At 41.1% G+C, this 15,210-nt stretch overlaps 1 protein-coding gene across 1 annotated transcript in view; it reads right to left on the minus strand.

Annotated features, from left to right (window-relative positions):
* GRIA3 (glutamate ionotropic receptor AMPA type subunit 3) overlaps positions 1-15,210 on the minus strand; it is a 301,606-nt gene that overhangs the window by 58,978 nt on the left and 227,418 nt on the right. The window contains exon 11 of the mRNA XM_052662894.1: positions 4,711-5,087. Coding sequence (XP_052518854.1) covers positions 4,711-5,087 — 377 coding nt within the window. The remainder of the gene's footprint in view (positions 1-4,710; positions 5,088-15,210) is intronic.

Consider the following 15,210-nt stretch of genomic DNA (forward strand, 5'->3'; position numbering starts at 1 on the left):
GAATCATGCTCAGTTTTCCTGGTGATGTCTCATTGCTGATTTCCCCGTCTTTTACTTTGAGTGAACACATGTTCAGTAGCATTCTTAAATGCTCACTGCCTACTTTCTTTAACAGCCAGCTGTTTTTATCCCTGGAAAACAGCTCTTGGGGCTGAGCATGAGGGAAAGAATGGAACAAACAGTGTACCATTAGGTCGATAGTGGGAGGCAGTGTGTGGTAGTGGAAATAATTGTACTGCTTGCTGGCTCTTAGAAACCCATGACCTTGGCTTCCATGACATTATCTCTCCAGGCACTATTCCTTTGTCATGATGTGAGAAAAGCAGTATGAAGTGGAAAGAGCATGGATTTTAGAACTAGAGTTTGAATACTGGCTTTGTCATTATTTGCAGGGCTAGGCAAATTGTTTCACCTGAGCATCAACTGCACCTGAAAAATAAGTATAATGCCCACCTCGTGGCAGTGTTTTGAGGATTAGAATTCACATTATAATACAGGCAAAGTGCCCAGATGCAGAGGGAACTCAGAGAAGGTTGTTGTTCCTGGGCCCTCAGTAAACAGAAGCAGTTGGATTAATTTATCTCTGAGATTTCCTCCTGCTATGATATTTGATAATTCTACTTTAAAATGTGGTCTCTTATAATGCCTTCAATTGCTTCAATTTTGATAAAAGCCAGAGTGTACAATGCATGCTCACATTCTGGGCTTGCTGGAAAGTTTGCATTCCAGGTATGGCCACTGAACAGAAATAAAGTATCATGCTGGCATTCACAGCTGAAGGCAACCACGAATCTGAGAGTGCAACTATGTGATTATTGGGAATTTCTAAATCAGTTAATAGAAAAGCACCTTACAGGGGGGTTTGCTGCTATACAGTTAAGCACAAATATATAACCAGTAGCATTCTCAAGACAAGGAGAAACATGTTCCCTCCTTACTTGAATGTAATAAGTATGCTAACAAGTATAACATATTATCAAGAGATTTAAAGATATAATTTCTTTTGAAGGACATAAAAGATAGTATTGAAGGAGAGAGTACTCATATGGTAGAAAATTTAGAGTTTGTAAAGGTAATAATTTATTACTCAAAAGCACAGTAAGGATAATACTTGTTACTTTGCCAGGTTGAGTTGAAACCAGCATTCAGAAAAAAAAAAAAACAGAATCGTGAATATCAGAATGCATGGCACACTGTAAGGGTAATGTCTGGTGAAACTTGTATTATGTACACATATGTGTACTAAGTTGTGTTGGAAAATTTATTTCTGACTGAAGGCCACGCTCAAAACATTTGAAAGCCATTGGACTATAGGACAGTGTTTAGTGCAGAATAATAAAATCTGTACCTTGAAAAAAGTACCTGATATAGTTCAGTGCCACAGAAGAGCCACAGCTAAAATTCTGCTACAAAAAAATGAAAGAATCTTTCCAGCTTGTCATTTTTAGGCCATCATTTTAAGTTATTACTTAATGAGGCAATATGCATAAATACTTCTAAAAACAAACGACCTTTTAAGGGTCCAGTTTGAGTATGCACAGTAGTATGCAGCACTCCAGTGGGGCAATCACAAATTTAGTTTTGAAAATTCACTTACAGAAACCAATAAAATCTCCAACCTTAATAAGTCTTTAGCATTGCCTCAACACAGATTACCAGTCATGTTAAAATCATTCAATTACAGGATCATCCAGAAACCCTTATCTCTTGAAGTGAACATTAAAAAAAAAATCAGACAAGAAAGAAGAATGAACTCCCAGATGGTATCACAAAATGACACACATTCTAAGCACAAAAGGAACAGGGAGCGAAATAATTTGGAAAACCTGACCAAGCAGATGGAGGGTGGCAAAAAAGAATGACTTAGACAAATGAGGCTTGACCCACACATGTTATATTAAAAAGCTGCTGAAGATGGTCACCAGTGATTTATACTGTGAAACTTCATTTAAATGAAGGCAGTATGCATAAATACTTAAAAACAAATGGATAATCCATTTGTGTTCCAAGTGGATAATCTCAAAATGATGTACTCTATAAAAACATGGTAGGTGACCTCCTGAGTCCTAGTTTAAATAAAGATCCCTATTGCCAACAAAGGTCCATCTAGTCAAGGCTATGGTTTTTCCAGTAGTCATGTATGGGTGTGAGAGTCAGACTATAAAGAAAGCTGAGGGCTGAAGAATTGATGCTTTTGAACTGTGGTGTTGGAGAAGACTCTGGAGAGTCCCTTGGACTGCAAGGCGATCCAACTAGTCCATCCTAAAGAAAATCAATCCTGAATATTCATTGGAAGGACTGATGCTGAAGCTGAAACTCCAATACTTTGGCCACCTGATGTGAAGAGCTGACTCATTTGAAAAGACCCTGATGCTGGGAAAGATTGAGGGCAGGAGAAGAAGGGGACGACAGAGGATGAGATGGTTGGATGACATCACTGACTCGATGGACATGAGTTTGAGTAAATTCCGGGAGTTGATGATGGACAGGGAGGCCTGGTGTGCTTCAGTCCATGGGGTCACAAAGTCAGACATGACTGAGCGACTGAACTGAACCAAACTGATGTTTGTGTAATTGACTCTGGTCAGTATTTGGATTCATGTTCAATTTTACCAAAGTTAAAACTTTTTATTTAAGAAAAAACTCATTTTTTCTGATTATATAGATGTTACATTTGCTTATAATATTTTCTGATTATGAATCCACCACCACAGTTGTTTAGAAGAGTCAACACTTTAAGTGGGTGAAGTCTGGGACATTAACATTCAATTTTTCAATAGCATCACTGAGATAAAATATGCATACCACAAAATCCACCAATGTCCGTGTGCAGTGAATGAATTTAGTAAATTAAGAGTTGGGCAACCATTGCCACAATCCAGTTTGGGACCATTTCCATCACTCTGAAAAGTTCCCTTGAGTCCATTTGTGGTTAATCTCCATAGGGATGGGACTAGGGTGAGGCAAGTGAGGCATTTGCCCCCCACACATTGAAGAAGTGCCCAAATCTCATTAATCAAGATAAATAGCATTTTACTGCAATATTTTTTAAAAATCAAAATTAATACAAAAATTCATGATGAAAAAATAGCAAATTTTAAAATAAAAGCTGGATCTGCCCCTTGTGCTTGCTGTACTCAGCCTCATTTGCCTCACCCTAATTCTGACCCCCATTCTAATCCCTTTCTGCTCCCTCCAAGGCCCCAGAAATCATTAACATGATTCCTGTTTCTATTGATTTGCCTATTCTGGACAAATGAAATAATATAATACGGGATAGTCAATAAATGGAATTTAAGAAATGGATTCATATGGTATGTGGCATTTTGCATCTGGCTTCTTTCATTTAGCATCATGTTTTCTAAGTTCATGTAGTAGCATGTATCAGTCTTTTTTTCCTTTTAGTTCCTCAATAGTTTCCCATTCCAAATGTGGCATGGATATACCATTTTGATTATCCATTCATCTGTTGATGGACATTTGGGTTTCCACCTTTTGGCTATAATAAATCAAGTTCCTATGAACATTTGTGTGTAAGTCTTTGTGCGGATATATGTTTTCTTTCAGGTAAATAAGAGTGGAATTGCTGTGTCGTTTTAAGTATATGTCTAATTATAAGAGACTGCTAAACCGTTTCCCGGTCTGGTTGTAGCATTTTGCATTCACACTACTAATGGATGAGAGCTATAGTCATTCCACATCCTCGTTACCACTTAGTATTGTCTGTCTTTTTGATTATAGCCATTCTATATAGGCTATACAGAGGTGTCTATGAGGCTATATAGAGGTGTCTCACTGTGATTTTCATTTGCATTTCCCCTTTGACTAATGATGGTGAGCATCTTTTCATGAGATTATTAACCATTTGTATGTCTTCTTTGGAAAAATGTCTATTCAAATCTTTCATCCATTTTTATATTCAGGTTGCTTATCTTTTCATTGAATTGCATGAGATCTTTCTATATATTGGATAAAAGCCCTTTATCTTATCACATGTGATTTCCTAACATTTTGTCTCACTGTGGCTTGTCTTTTCATTTTCTTAATGATGTTTTTTGAATTACAAAATGTTTTGAATTTTGATGAAGTCCAGTTTATCAGTTCTTACAGTGGATTGTGCTTTTTGTGTTCTGAAAATTCTTTGTCCAATCCAGGGTCATGCGGACTTCCTCTTGTGCTTTCTTTTAGAAATTTTATAGTTTCAGTGATTAAACTTGGATAAGGTACTATAGTGAAATAGTTCTAGGCAGTCAGAGAAAAAATGAAAAATGGAGGACCCTGAAAGGGGAAGGTAGAGTTTTAAAGAAGAGTTCTGTCTTCTTTTAAATTTTTTCTAGATTCAATCTCTGGACAAGTGAGAAAATGTTTTAGCTCAATTAGGAAAGCATGCTTGTTTGATCTGTTCAAGATTTAGAGTTGGCTTTATCTGAATAATATCAATATTAGCTGGCAATGTTGCCTTTATCCACAGTTCAAATGTTTGCTATAATATGTATGAATAGATGATGCCATAGAAATGCATGAAAGACATTCAAAGCGACAGTGATAACACACTTCATGGACGAAAGCAAACAAAATGGCTTGATGATAATTTGTCATTGGATGGAATGTTAAAGAAATCTGGACTTGAGATGAATGAATACCAGATGTACATGAATGGATCATGGCCATAAAATGCAAGGAGGCATTGGGTATGGCATGGAAACAAACCTTGGAGAAATATCACATCCTTGCTGCATAAAGGCACCCAAGGAAAACCAAAGACTGTTAAATATTCCAAATTCATTTGGAGGATCAGGAGGGCTTTGTGGGTCACGAGGTTCCTCATTGTTATCTTCCAAGTGCCATTCATAAGGGCTGAATCTGCTGACGAGGAAAAGAACTACGCTGACTCCAATGTAAGCAAAGACAATGCACATCCAGATTTCATAAGCCAGGGGATCCAGAAATGAGAATACGCCTGGCTTGGATTTCTGAGGCTTCTTTATCATGATGGAGATACCCAGGCTCATAAATGGCTTTGAGAAATCTATGACTTCTTCACGGACCAGCGTTATAGTGAGTGGAGCGACAGCTATATCAGCCCTCTGGAAAAAAACACACACACACACACACATTTTTTTTTTTACCATTAGAGACAATATTTCCATTAGTCATTTGCCACTTAATATACCTCTTTGGTAAAAATATAAAGTATTAAGTCACCACAACCAACTGATTTGTTAATCCTTTGGTTAGACAAGTAGTAGCATTCAGTGTTGGAGAAGGCAATGGCACCCCACTCCAGTACTCTTGCCTGGAAAATCCCATGGATGGAAGAGCCTGGTAGGCTGCGGTCCATGGGGTCGCTTAAGAGTCGGACACGACTGAGCGACTTCGCTTTCCCTTTTCCCTTTCATGCACTGGAGAAGGAAATGGCAACCCACTCCAGTGTTCTTGCCTGGAGAATCCCAGGGACGGGGGAGCCTGGTGGGCTGCCGTCTATGGGGTCGCACAGAGTCGGACACAACTGAAGCGACTTAGCAGCAGCAGCAGCATTCAGTGGGTCCTAAAATACTTGACGGAAAGGACACTTTGTCTTCTGAGGCATATTGACTTAGGACAACTGATTCCATTTTTTTCCTACAATTTTTTTTGCTACTTTTCACCTCAACTTGTACTCCCCTGTTCTGTATCACTGTTTCATTTTTATATTCTTACTTTAACGTTCATGTTCTTATGTCTTATCTCCCTCACCTGACTGGGAATTCTTGTGGGAAAAGCATAATAGTCTATGCTTTTTATATGTGCCTCCCTCCTCACCATGGGGTGCCACGTAGGACCATAGTACTCAGTTTAATACTTGAGTGTTTGCCATCGTTCTTATTGGTTTGAGAGTATATTTATAAAAACATTGTCCTTTAAAGGCAGGAATTCAATCTCCTATTTTTGTATTCATCACTGCAAAACATCCTAAAGAAATTGTAGATGCATAAAAAATAAGCTGTTGATTATTGACTATGAAATATGCAAACACGAAAGAATTCTGCATGGGCAGAGCAGTTATTAGAATACATATTAATTTATAGAGTAAGTCATCATTTCTAGTGATAAATATCAGTGTACTACTCACATGTACTGGAGCAATAAAATAAATGTGTCAGGAGCACACTGCATAATTAGCTCAGGCAAAGGCAGATGATGTTTTATATTAGTCCCATGAAAACAGGCACTAAGAACTTTTACACTTATTTGTCTTCCACCATAGTTCCCTTACGTCAGTAGTAGGTTTTAGTCTGGATCCAGGCCTTAAAATGCATAGTTAGAAAAATGCTTCTAACTAAGAAAAGGCTTTGACTGGTATATCAGGTATAAAGTGAAAACACCAATTTTGATGATAATTTTTTCTGTGTTAAATAGTTATGCCTTAATATCCCTACCTTTAGGCTTCCCTGGTGGCTCAGAGGTTAAAGCGTCTGCTTGCAATGCGGCAGACCTGGGTTTGATCCCTGGGTTGGGAAGATCCCCTTGAGAAGGCAATGGCACCCCACTTCAGTATTCTTGCCTGGAGAATCCCATAGACGGAGGAGCCTGGTGGGCTACAGTCCATGGGGTCGCAAAGAGTCGGACCCGACTGAGCGACTTCATTTCACTTCACTTAGGGGATGAAGGATGAAATCTGAGACAGGGTGTATCTTTTAAAAAATGATGTTTTACTGCTGTGATATACACATGGTGACTCAAACTGATTAAGAAACTCTCCTTAATTAATTGAAGGGGAAAGTCAGTAATAAACAGCCAGCTAACATGGGTTCAGTGCTTATTCTGTGCGAGGTGCTGTGCTAAGCCCCTTATGCATATTTAATTCTCGAAGCAGCCTTGAGGTTGGTACAAGATCCTTCCCATGTTAGAGAAGGAGGAAGTGAGGCACTCAGAAGCTGGATTGAACTCTGGTCTTCAGATGCCAAAACCCACTCTTTTAACCACCACAATATTCTAATTTCAGAGATAATTGGAGATTTGTATTATATGTTAATTTACATACAATAATCAACCTCAGCCAATGAGTCTCGAGTCCATTCCAGTGCATCTGAGTGCCTATTCTGTACCAAGCCCTATTCCTGGTGCTAGGGATGAAGCAGTAAGCAAGACAGACAAAACCTGCTGCAGAACGTATGCATTTACTAAAGCCAATAGCCTGCTGACCAAACTAATCTTGACAGTTGAGTACCACCTCAAACTCAACATGTCTAAACTTAAATCCATCATCTATCACTGTAATGGTGATTCTTGTTTAAGTCTGTGACTCATGCTTCTTCCACACATTTCCCAGTCCCTAATCCTTACCAGTCCTGCCCTCTCTGTAGATGATCTTGCCTCTTCCTTATAAGAGAAGAAGGAAGCCATCTGATACAAGTTCTATCACCTCAGTGTCTCTCTTCTCCTCCTCGACCTATTGTTGTATCTTTTTCTATCCCTTGTGTCATCCCCATCACACAAGAAATAAACTTTCTTTCTAAGATTTAATCAACATCTTCCTTGCATCTCATACTCTTCTCTCTCTTAAAACTGAGCTCTGTTTATTCTCTTTTACTATTTTTTCCTTCTCAATCTATTCCAGTGGTTTTCAATGTTTGATTCCCTGACTAGGCGCATCTGAGTAACCTGGGAACTTGATAGATACACAATTCTCAGGCCCCACCACATGTTTATGACACAAGAGACCTGGGTGGGGCCTCAGGTGGCCTTCCAGGTGATCCTAATGCTTGCTGTAATTTGAAAACCATTGACAGATCCTATTCACTTAATGATTACCTCATACTCAGGTAATTCTGTTTACTGACCAAAAAAAAAAAAAGGAAACAAAACCCTCTTATTTTGATCCTACTTCCCTTTTAACCATATGACATCACTCTTTATTGCCACCAAACTTCTTGAAAAAGTCGCCTTTACTATCTCTTGATTTTAACACAGTTTCCCTTATTAAACACCTGTGCTTGAACTTCTACTGCCCCCCAGCCCTCCAATTTAGTGAAATTGCTTCTTGAACTATATACTTGGTAATCAGACTCAAAGACCTTTCTGCAAATAATTCATATGACACCACAGGCCTTCGGCACTGTTGACCCTCTTGACTCTCTGATACTGAAGACTATGAGTTCTCCTCCTACCTTTCTGAAAATTCATTTTCTGTCTTTTCTTCCTAGTTCTGCTCTTTCAGTCAAGGTGTACCTTTGTACCCCCAGAGTCTATCATAGGTCCTGGTTTGGGAGATAATTAATGAAGGTTTGTGGAATAAGCAAGACTCTTTTAAGGTTCTGTTCTTCCCTTTCTTCTTTCAGTATAATTGCCCATGACTTCAACTCGTCCCTCATTGCAGCTAACTCCTGAATCACCAGTTCCACATTTCTAACTGGAGGAGAGCCAAACACAGATTTTAATCTATTTCACTCTTTCTGCCTGGGGCCAAACCAGTCATAGAAACAAAAGCAACTGAAGAGAATAGTATTGGCCAGAAAGCTAGTGGGAATTTTTGGCTTGAAAAGAGCTTTCTCACGCCAAGAGAATTTACAGCTAAAACCACCTTCTATTCCTGCCAATGTATTTTTACCTCCTGCTAAGAACATGCAAATGCCCCACTAGTATCATATCCTATTTGGTCTTATTTGATTTAATTACTTCATTTAACTAGTTTTTGATCTTTAAAGTCAAAATCCTGAGTAGTTCTAAGAGAAATGGCCTTTTTGTTTGTTTGTTTGTTTTGGAAGGAAGAACTAAGGGACATTTTTGTGAGAAAATCACTCTGGATTGAAATTAGGGAAATGGGTTGTTTTTCAAGCAGGTCAAGAAAGGATTTTGAGAATCTTGTCACCCTTTAAGAGAACAAAACCTAACTCAGTAACTGAAACACCCACTAGATGATAAGCACAGCTAAATGCCAACAAGATGAGGTTGGATAAAGTGGGGCTTCTTGTCTGGCTCCTAGGAATGTGCAGCAGAAAGAACAGATTCCCAAAGAAAGTCATTTTTAGTTTGAAGTACTTTTGAAGTTGACATGGGTTCGATCCCTTGGTGGGGAAGATCCCCTGGAGAAAGATGTGGCAACCCACTCCAGTATTCTTGCCTGGGAAATCCCATGGACAGAGAGAGGAGCCTGGCGCACTATAGTCCATGTGGTCTCAAAGAGTCAGACATGACTGAGGAAACACACACACACTTTTGAAGTCACATGTGACCACAGGAAGAAACTGCATCCCTCAGGCACTTGCCTTTTCTCTTCAGCCTGGCTTTTCTACCTTTACTGAATTGTTTCTTTCTAAGGAGCCTTTTCCGGAGAAGGCAATGGCACCCCACTCCAGTACTCTTGCCTGGAAAATTCCATGGACCGAGGAGCCTGGTAGGCTGCAATCCATGGGATCGCTGAGAGTTGGACACGACTCGGTGACTTCACTTTCACTTTTCACTTTCATGCATTGGAGAGGGAAGTGGCAACCCACTCCAGTGTTCTTGCCTGGAGAATCCCAGGGACTGGGAAGCCTGGTGGGCTGCCGTCTGTGGGGTCACACAGGGTCGGACATGACTGAAGCGACTTAGCAGCAGCAGCAGCAGCAAGGAGCCTTTTCAGAGGTAGCAGAATTTGTTTTTTGAGGATGCTTCTTCAACAAAGAACAGTATTAAATCTGTGCTCAGTTAAGTCTCACTGATGTGGACGATGTGGCTTCAAAATGAGGATTAACCATGCTGAACCTTAAAAAGACCTATACAGGGACTTCCCTAGTGGTCCAGTGGTTAAGAATCGGCCTTCTAATGCAGGGGACATGGGTTCGATTTCTGGTCAGGGAAGTAAGATCTTAAATGTGAAGGGGCAGCTAAGCCCATGTGATGTGACTACTGAGGCCACCTGCTCTGGAGAGAAGCCCATGCACCACAGTGAAGATCCTGCATGCCACAACTAAGACCCAACACAGCCAAAAAGTAAATAAATAAATATTAAAGGAAAAGACCTTACAGGCAGAAATAGTAATAGACAAAGGGCAAGCAAACTATGCGGAAGAAAGCTTAACCAGTAGAGGAGAAGGGAGCTGCTGATCAAGCCTCAGGACAACCTACTTGGGGGGAGACCCAGCAAACCCTCCCATGTCTTGTATGCTTGGTGAGAACAACTTAGCAGCAGGACCATCATATCAGCTCATGGCCAGCCCCAGAGAAGCCCTTGACCCCTGTCTCCCTTAGTCCATATGAAAAGACTCTTGTGATGGCTGCTTGTTTCAGAGCTCCAGGCCTGCTTGGCATGACTGTGGAACAATCAACATGCTGATTACAGGAAACGGGGAGAAGCAGGTAACCAACTAATGTCAGAAAAGACCCATTCAGCTCTCCTGGGACATGCACATGAGTGGCAAGGCCATTTTCAAGGCAACTTAAAGATTTAGGAGGCTATCATGAATGATAAAGTGAAAAAGGCAACTCTCCAAATAGCATTCTTTTCCTGGTCTCTGTTCCTTAGGAAAGCCAGCTGTGACTGGGAGAGTGTTAAGAATTCTCCATGGGGCTAGGGAGCCCTTGAAATTTGGACGCAGTAGAGAAGCAATGAGTTGGCCAAAGAAGTTCAGGTTTCCTGTAAGAACTTACAAAAGTACAGACTTTTTGGCCACTCCAGTACCTCACTTGGGGTGTCCTGAATCAGTCAGGATCCTTTTGTCCTCAAGCCTCTGCCTGTGCTAGTAATGGCAGTCAGCAAGCCATTTTCAGAAACCTAGGTGGGTAAGTTGGAGAAGGAAATGGCAACCCACTCCAGTGTTCTTGCCTGGAGAATCTCAGGGACGGGGGAGCCTGGTGGGCTGCCATCTCTGGGGTCGCACAGAGTCGGACATAACTGAAGCGACTTAGCAGCAGCAGCAGCAGCTGGGTAAGTAGGTGGTGTGAGAGAGCTCCGGCTGATGGACAAAAACCAGCCAATGGAAAGGGCTCAGAGTGAGAGTTTGCTTGCGTCTTGGCTACTTAAAGGATTTTAATCAAACGGCTTAAGAGTAGCTGTGTGGGCTCAGTAAACACACCAAATTAGTTTTGATTTTTTATTTTACTCACCAGTGGCAAACCCAGAGCAACTGCATTATTGGAGGGGATTTAGCTTGAGGGGATTTATAATCCTTTTCATAGGTGGGTTGCAAAGTCATAAATTTCATAAAACTTAAAACCCAACAAACTCATATGCATATGGCAGGTGATGCATTTAAGAGTCTAACAGGTTGAAGACAGAAATGACACTTGGTTTAAATGTTATTTAAAACATTTTTTTTTGAGCGGAAAGGCTTATGTTATAGCTTAGTCATCCAAAGATCTGATACAAACTTGTGACACACCTGGAGACTACGCATAAGCAGGAGCTTGTCAGCTTTTAAAGCATTTGCTGAAAGCAAGGAGGGGAGTGAGATGAGAGGTGGAGGGTAGGCAATGCATTGGCGTGTAGTGTATGAGACATTATACATCACTGAGAGAAGAGGCAGACGTGACCTGGCCCCTCATCCCTGTATCAGCCATAAGGTTCAAGTAGCCTTTGGAAGACAGGTTGTTTGGAAAGTTTAAATGTGTCAGAGAAAGGAGGGGGACAGAATCAAGCTAGAAAATAGGAATATAATTGCTGCCTGTTGGGGACCAGGACTGAAACAGCTTTATTGACTGTACTCTATGGGATATTTACTGTCTGCAGTTGTTGGGATCTGGAGAAAAGGATGAGGTCTATTTAAATCTCTGCAACAACAAGCAGGGTCACAACAGGACCTCCTCGTTTCTTTATCCAGAACAGATGTCCCAGTCTGGATCTCTTGGTTAGGGCTCCTTGTCCTTGGGGAGCTCAGAGGGTTAAAAACAAAGTGAAGATAAAGGAGTGCCCCTGGAGCTGGGTAAAGGCCATGTGAGACTAAATTTGGTTGGAAATAGTTCCCCACCCCGCCTGCGCAGAATGGCAGACTTCCATGCGTCATTAGTGCTCCTTCCTCGAGTTCACAGGCCTCATTTGAAGGAGAGGGGTGCTTTGATCAAACCATCAGCCCTCCTGCCAAAGCCTGGTGTAATCACCTGAAGAATAGAAGAGAATATTTGGCATCTGTTACTTCATCCTTGCTTTTCTGCCTTTTAGCTGGAAGGACAGATTGACTTTCTGTCCTTCTTAATGGAAAATGAATCTATCTTAGAATAGTGACAACCTCAGAGATAATTTCTCCTAGGGAGAGAAATGTCAGTGTGAATAGCATCTATAAAATTGCCATTCATTCTGGGAGGGTGAAGGAGTCTGATGATATTCAGGGGAAGTGACCTGGAATCACCTGTCCTCTACTCCATCTCCATCCCCAAGCTCTTTCTGCTCCCTTGTAAACCAGAGGTGCCAATATGAGCAATATTTTGTCTGGCTTTTCCTTTCCTTAGTTTTTAAGTGCTGGGAACATAAGGAATATGGCAACTGCCCATTGGGATGTATCATTTTGTCAGTTAGGACCTCAATTTCCTTCCAGCTCTTGTTCTGACTCTCTTTTTTGTATTAGAGCATGTCTCCTCTCAAAGGGCAGAAACCCTCAGCTGCCTACCTGGGTTTTCAAATATTTCAAGAGATAAATAGAGGTGTGTATTACATTATCCTGGTCTGATGCTGTGCAACCCCATAGACGGCAGCCCACCAGGCTCCCCAGTCCCTGGGATTCTCCAGGATAGAACACTGGAGTGGGTTGCCATTTCCTTCTCCAGTGAATGAAAGTGAAAAGTGAAAGTGAAGTCGCTCAGTCGTATCTGACCCTCAGTGATTCCATGGACTGCAGCCTTCCAGGCTCCTCCGTCCATGGAATTTTCCAGGCAAGAGTACTGGAGTGGGGTGCCATTGCCTTCTCTGCATTATCCTGGTGGAAGATAATCCCACCTGCTTTCAAGGGGCTTACAATCTAGTTGGATTATGAGCTTTTCCATCTGAGATACTCATCCTGTTTATCATTATCCTGGTGGCTACAGATAAACAGGATGAGTATCTCAGATGGAAAAGCTCATAATCCAACTAGATTCTAAGCCCTTGAAGGCAGGTGGGATTATCTTGCTGTAAGCAGACACCCTTAGTAAACTGAGCCAATAGGAGTTAGTGGACAGAGCACTGGACCACGAGTCATGAAACCTGAGTTATAGTCTAAGCTCTGCCATGCTGTGTGGTTTTGTGACCTTATCACAATTCCTACTATTCCTGTCCTATATCAGGCCTTGGTTTCCTGGTTTATCCAATGGGCAGTTGTAATGTTCAGTCCTGGCTGGTGTTCACATTTCTGTGTAAAATGAATGAGAAAGTAGGCTAAAGGATATCTAAGAGCCCTGCTAGCAACACATGATATTTGGGAGCCATGCAAACCTGTGGTCTATAGGCCACAATTGAGCTGGGGACAATTGCCATGTGGTGATGTTACAGACATCCAGCTCAAAATCAAAACTTCTAAAAGCAGGAGGAGAGTTTCAAGTCCACAATGTTCTGAAGAGCTTATATAATGGGGCACATTGTGTCCTACTGACGCTTGTTTCAAAAATAGCCTTCTTAGCGATACAGGGTGGCCCAAACATCAACCTTGACTTGATTTTCTTTACAGTGGGAAAAAAAAAAACCATTTAAGACTCATCTGAAAAGAGGCTGATTGGCCTCTTTCTTCTTTAACAAGTTTAATTCATTTTGACTCTTTCTTGAGACTTCGTGGCAGATACTGAAATCTCCTTTGCAAAGCTTTTTTTCATTTTGTCTTTCTTCATTTTTTTCCTACTCTGATCTGCTTGTACATATTAAAAGTCTAGGAGAAAATGCCCTAAAGATAAAGCAGTGTCTATCTGTGTAGTTTTGTGTTATTTCAAGGAATACTTCCACGTCTTCCATCCTTTTGCTTATTAAGCACTTAGGGAAGTCACCGAGGAGGGGTGTGTATGTTTCTGTCATTCTTTTTCTTAAGCAACTTACAAACTGTAAGAGACAAGGCCTGCCAGAAATGAGTGCGTGTTTTCACCTTTCTCCATTTCTATCATTGATCAAGAAGTTGTAAACTTCTCAAGGCTGAAAGATGAAAACTTCTAAATGAAGGGGAAGACATACTCAGCTTAGGTCACCCTCTCTCACTGACAGTTCTCACTCTAAGCACGAGAAGAACATCCATTTTTCACAGCCACACACCTTAGAGGAAAGTGGAACTTGGCAGTCCACTCATACAGGTTGGTGTGCAGTCAGTTCCTGGGAATCACCTTGTGTTATAATCCCAGGAAGCACCAGACACTTGTTCTAGGTTAGGGGATGGAGGAAGACATTTCTTAAGAGCCTTCCCTGGCTCTTGCTTTTATCTTGAGTAGAGAGCACTAGATGGAAAAAAAAAAAAGATGGGTAGGCTCCTCCAGGAGAATTTTTACCTAGTCAGCAGTCAAGAGCTGGTTCCTGAATTACTAAACCAATAAGGGACTCACTAATTCTCAAGCTTCCTCACTCACACATACATAAATTGGAAAGAGGAAGAGAATGTGGAGATTAAATGAGTGCAGTAGAGAGTACGTGTCTGAGGAGAAACCAAAATGCACGGAAAAAACTGGTCTTTGAACAATGTCAGGAAATCAGCCTTGCTCCACATCGCTGTGTTAAACGTCCTGTACAATGCCAGGAGGGCACTGAGCTATTTACAGTGCAGGACAGGCTTTCTATTGAGACAGTAGAGAGCTCTGGCAATTGAGCCCTGATGGGCTGGTAGAGTCCATGCCAGTTACTCTGCCCTAGTAGAAACAGACTCTAAATTCCTTGCCAGGCTTCTGTGGCCAAACACTCTCCCCACCTGAGAATGGCTAAGGAACCAAGGGCCTTTGCAATACCTTTCAACTATGTTTTAGGATGGGATGAGTCTGCAGTATGTTGACTGTTAGGCAGTAGAGGGTGATGCTTAACACAAACTTCATAGTCAGAGACCTTGGTTCAAATCACTGCGTCAGTACAAGCTGTTTGGTCTTGGCTTCAATTTGTTTCATCTGTAGAATGATGTCAATAATATTTTGAGGGTTAAGTTACATAATGCTTGTAAAGCATTTGGCACAATGTTTGGCGGTCAGTAAATATGCAACAAATGGTAGCTGATAATAATAATAAAACTTATAGGTTTACCTCTCGCCATGAACTCCATTTAGTGAATATTGACTGGGTATTATTACATGCCAGGCAGTGATTCATTAAAGCAAAAACTG

Source organism: Budorcas taxicolor, chromosome X (assembly GCF_023091745.1).
Source record: "Budorcas taxicolor isolate Tak-1 chromosome X, Takin1.1, whole genome shotgun sequence".
Lineage (NCBI taxonomy): Eukaryota > Metazoa > Chordata > Mammalia > Artiodactyla > Bovidae > Budorcas > Budorcas taxicolor.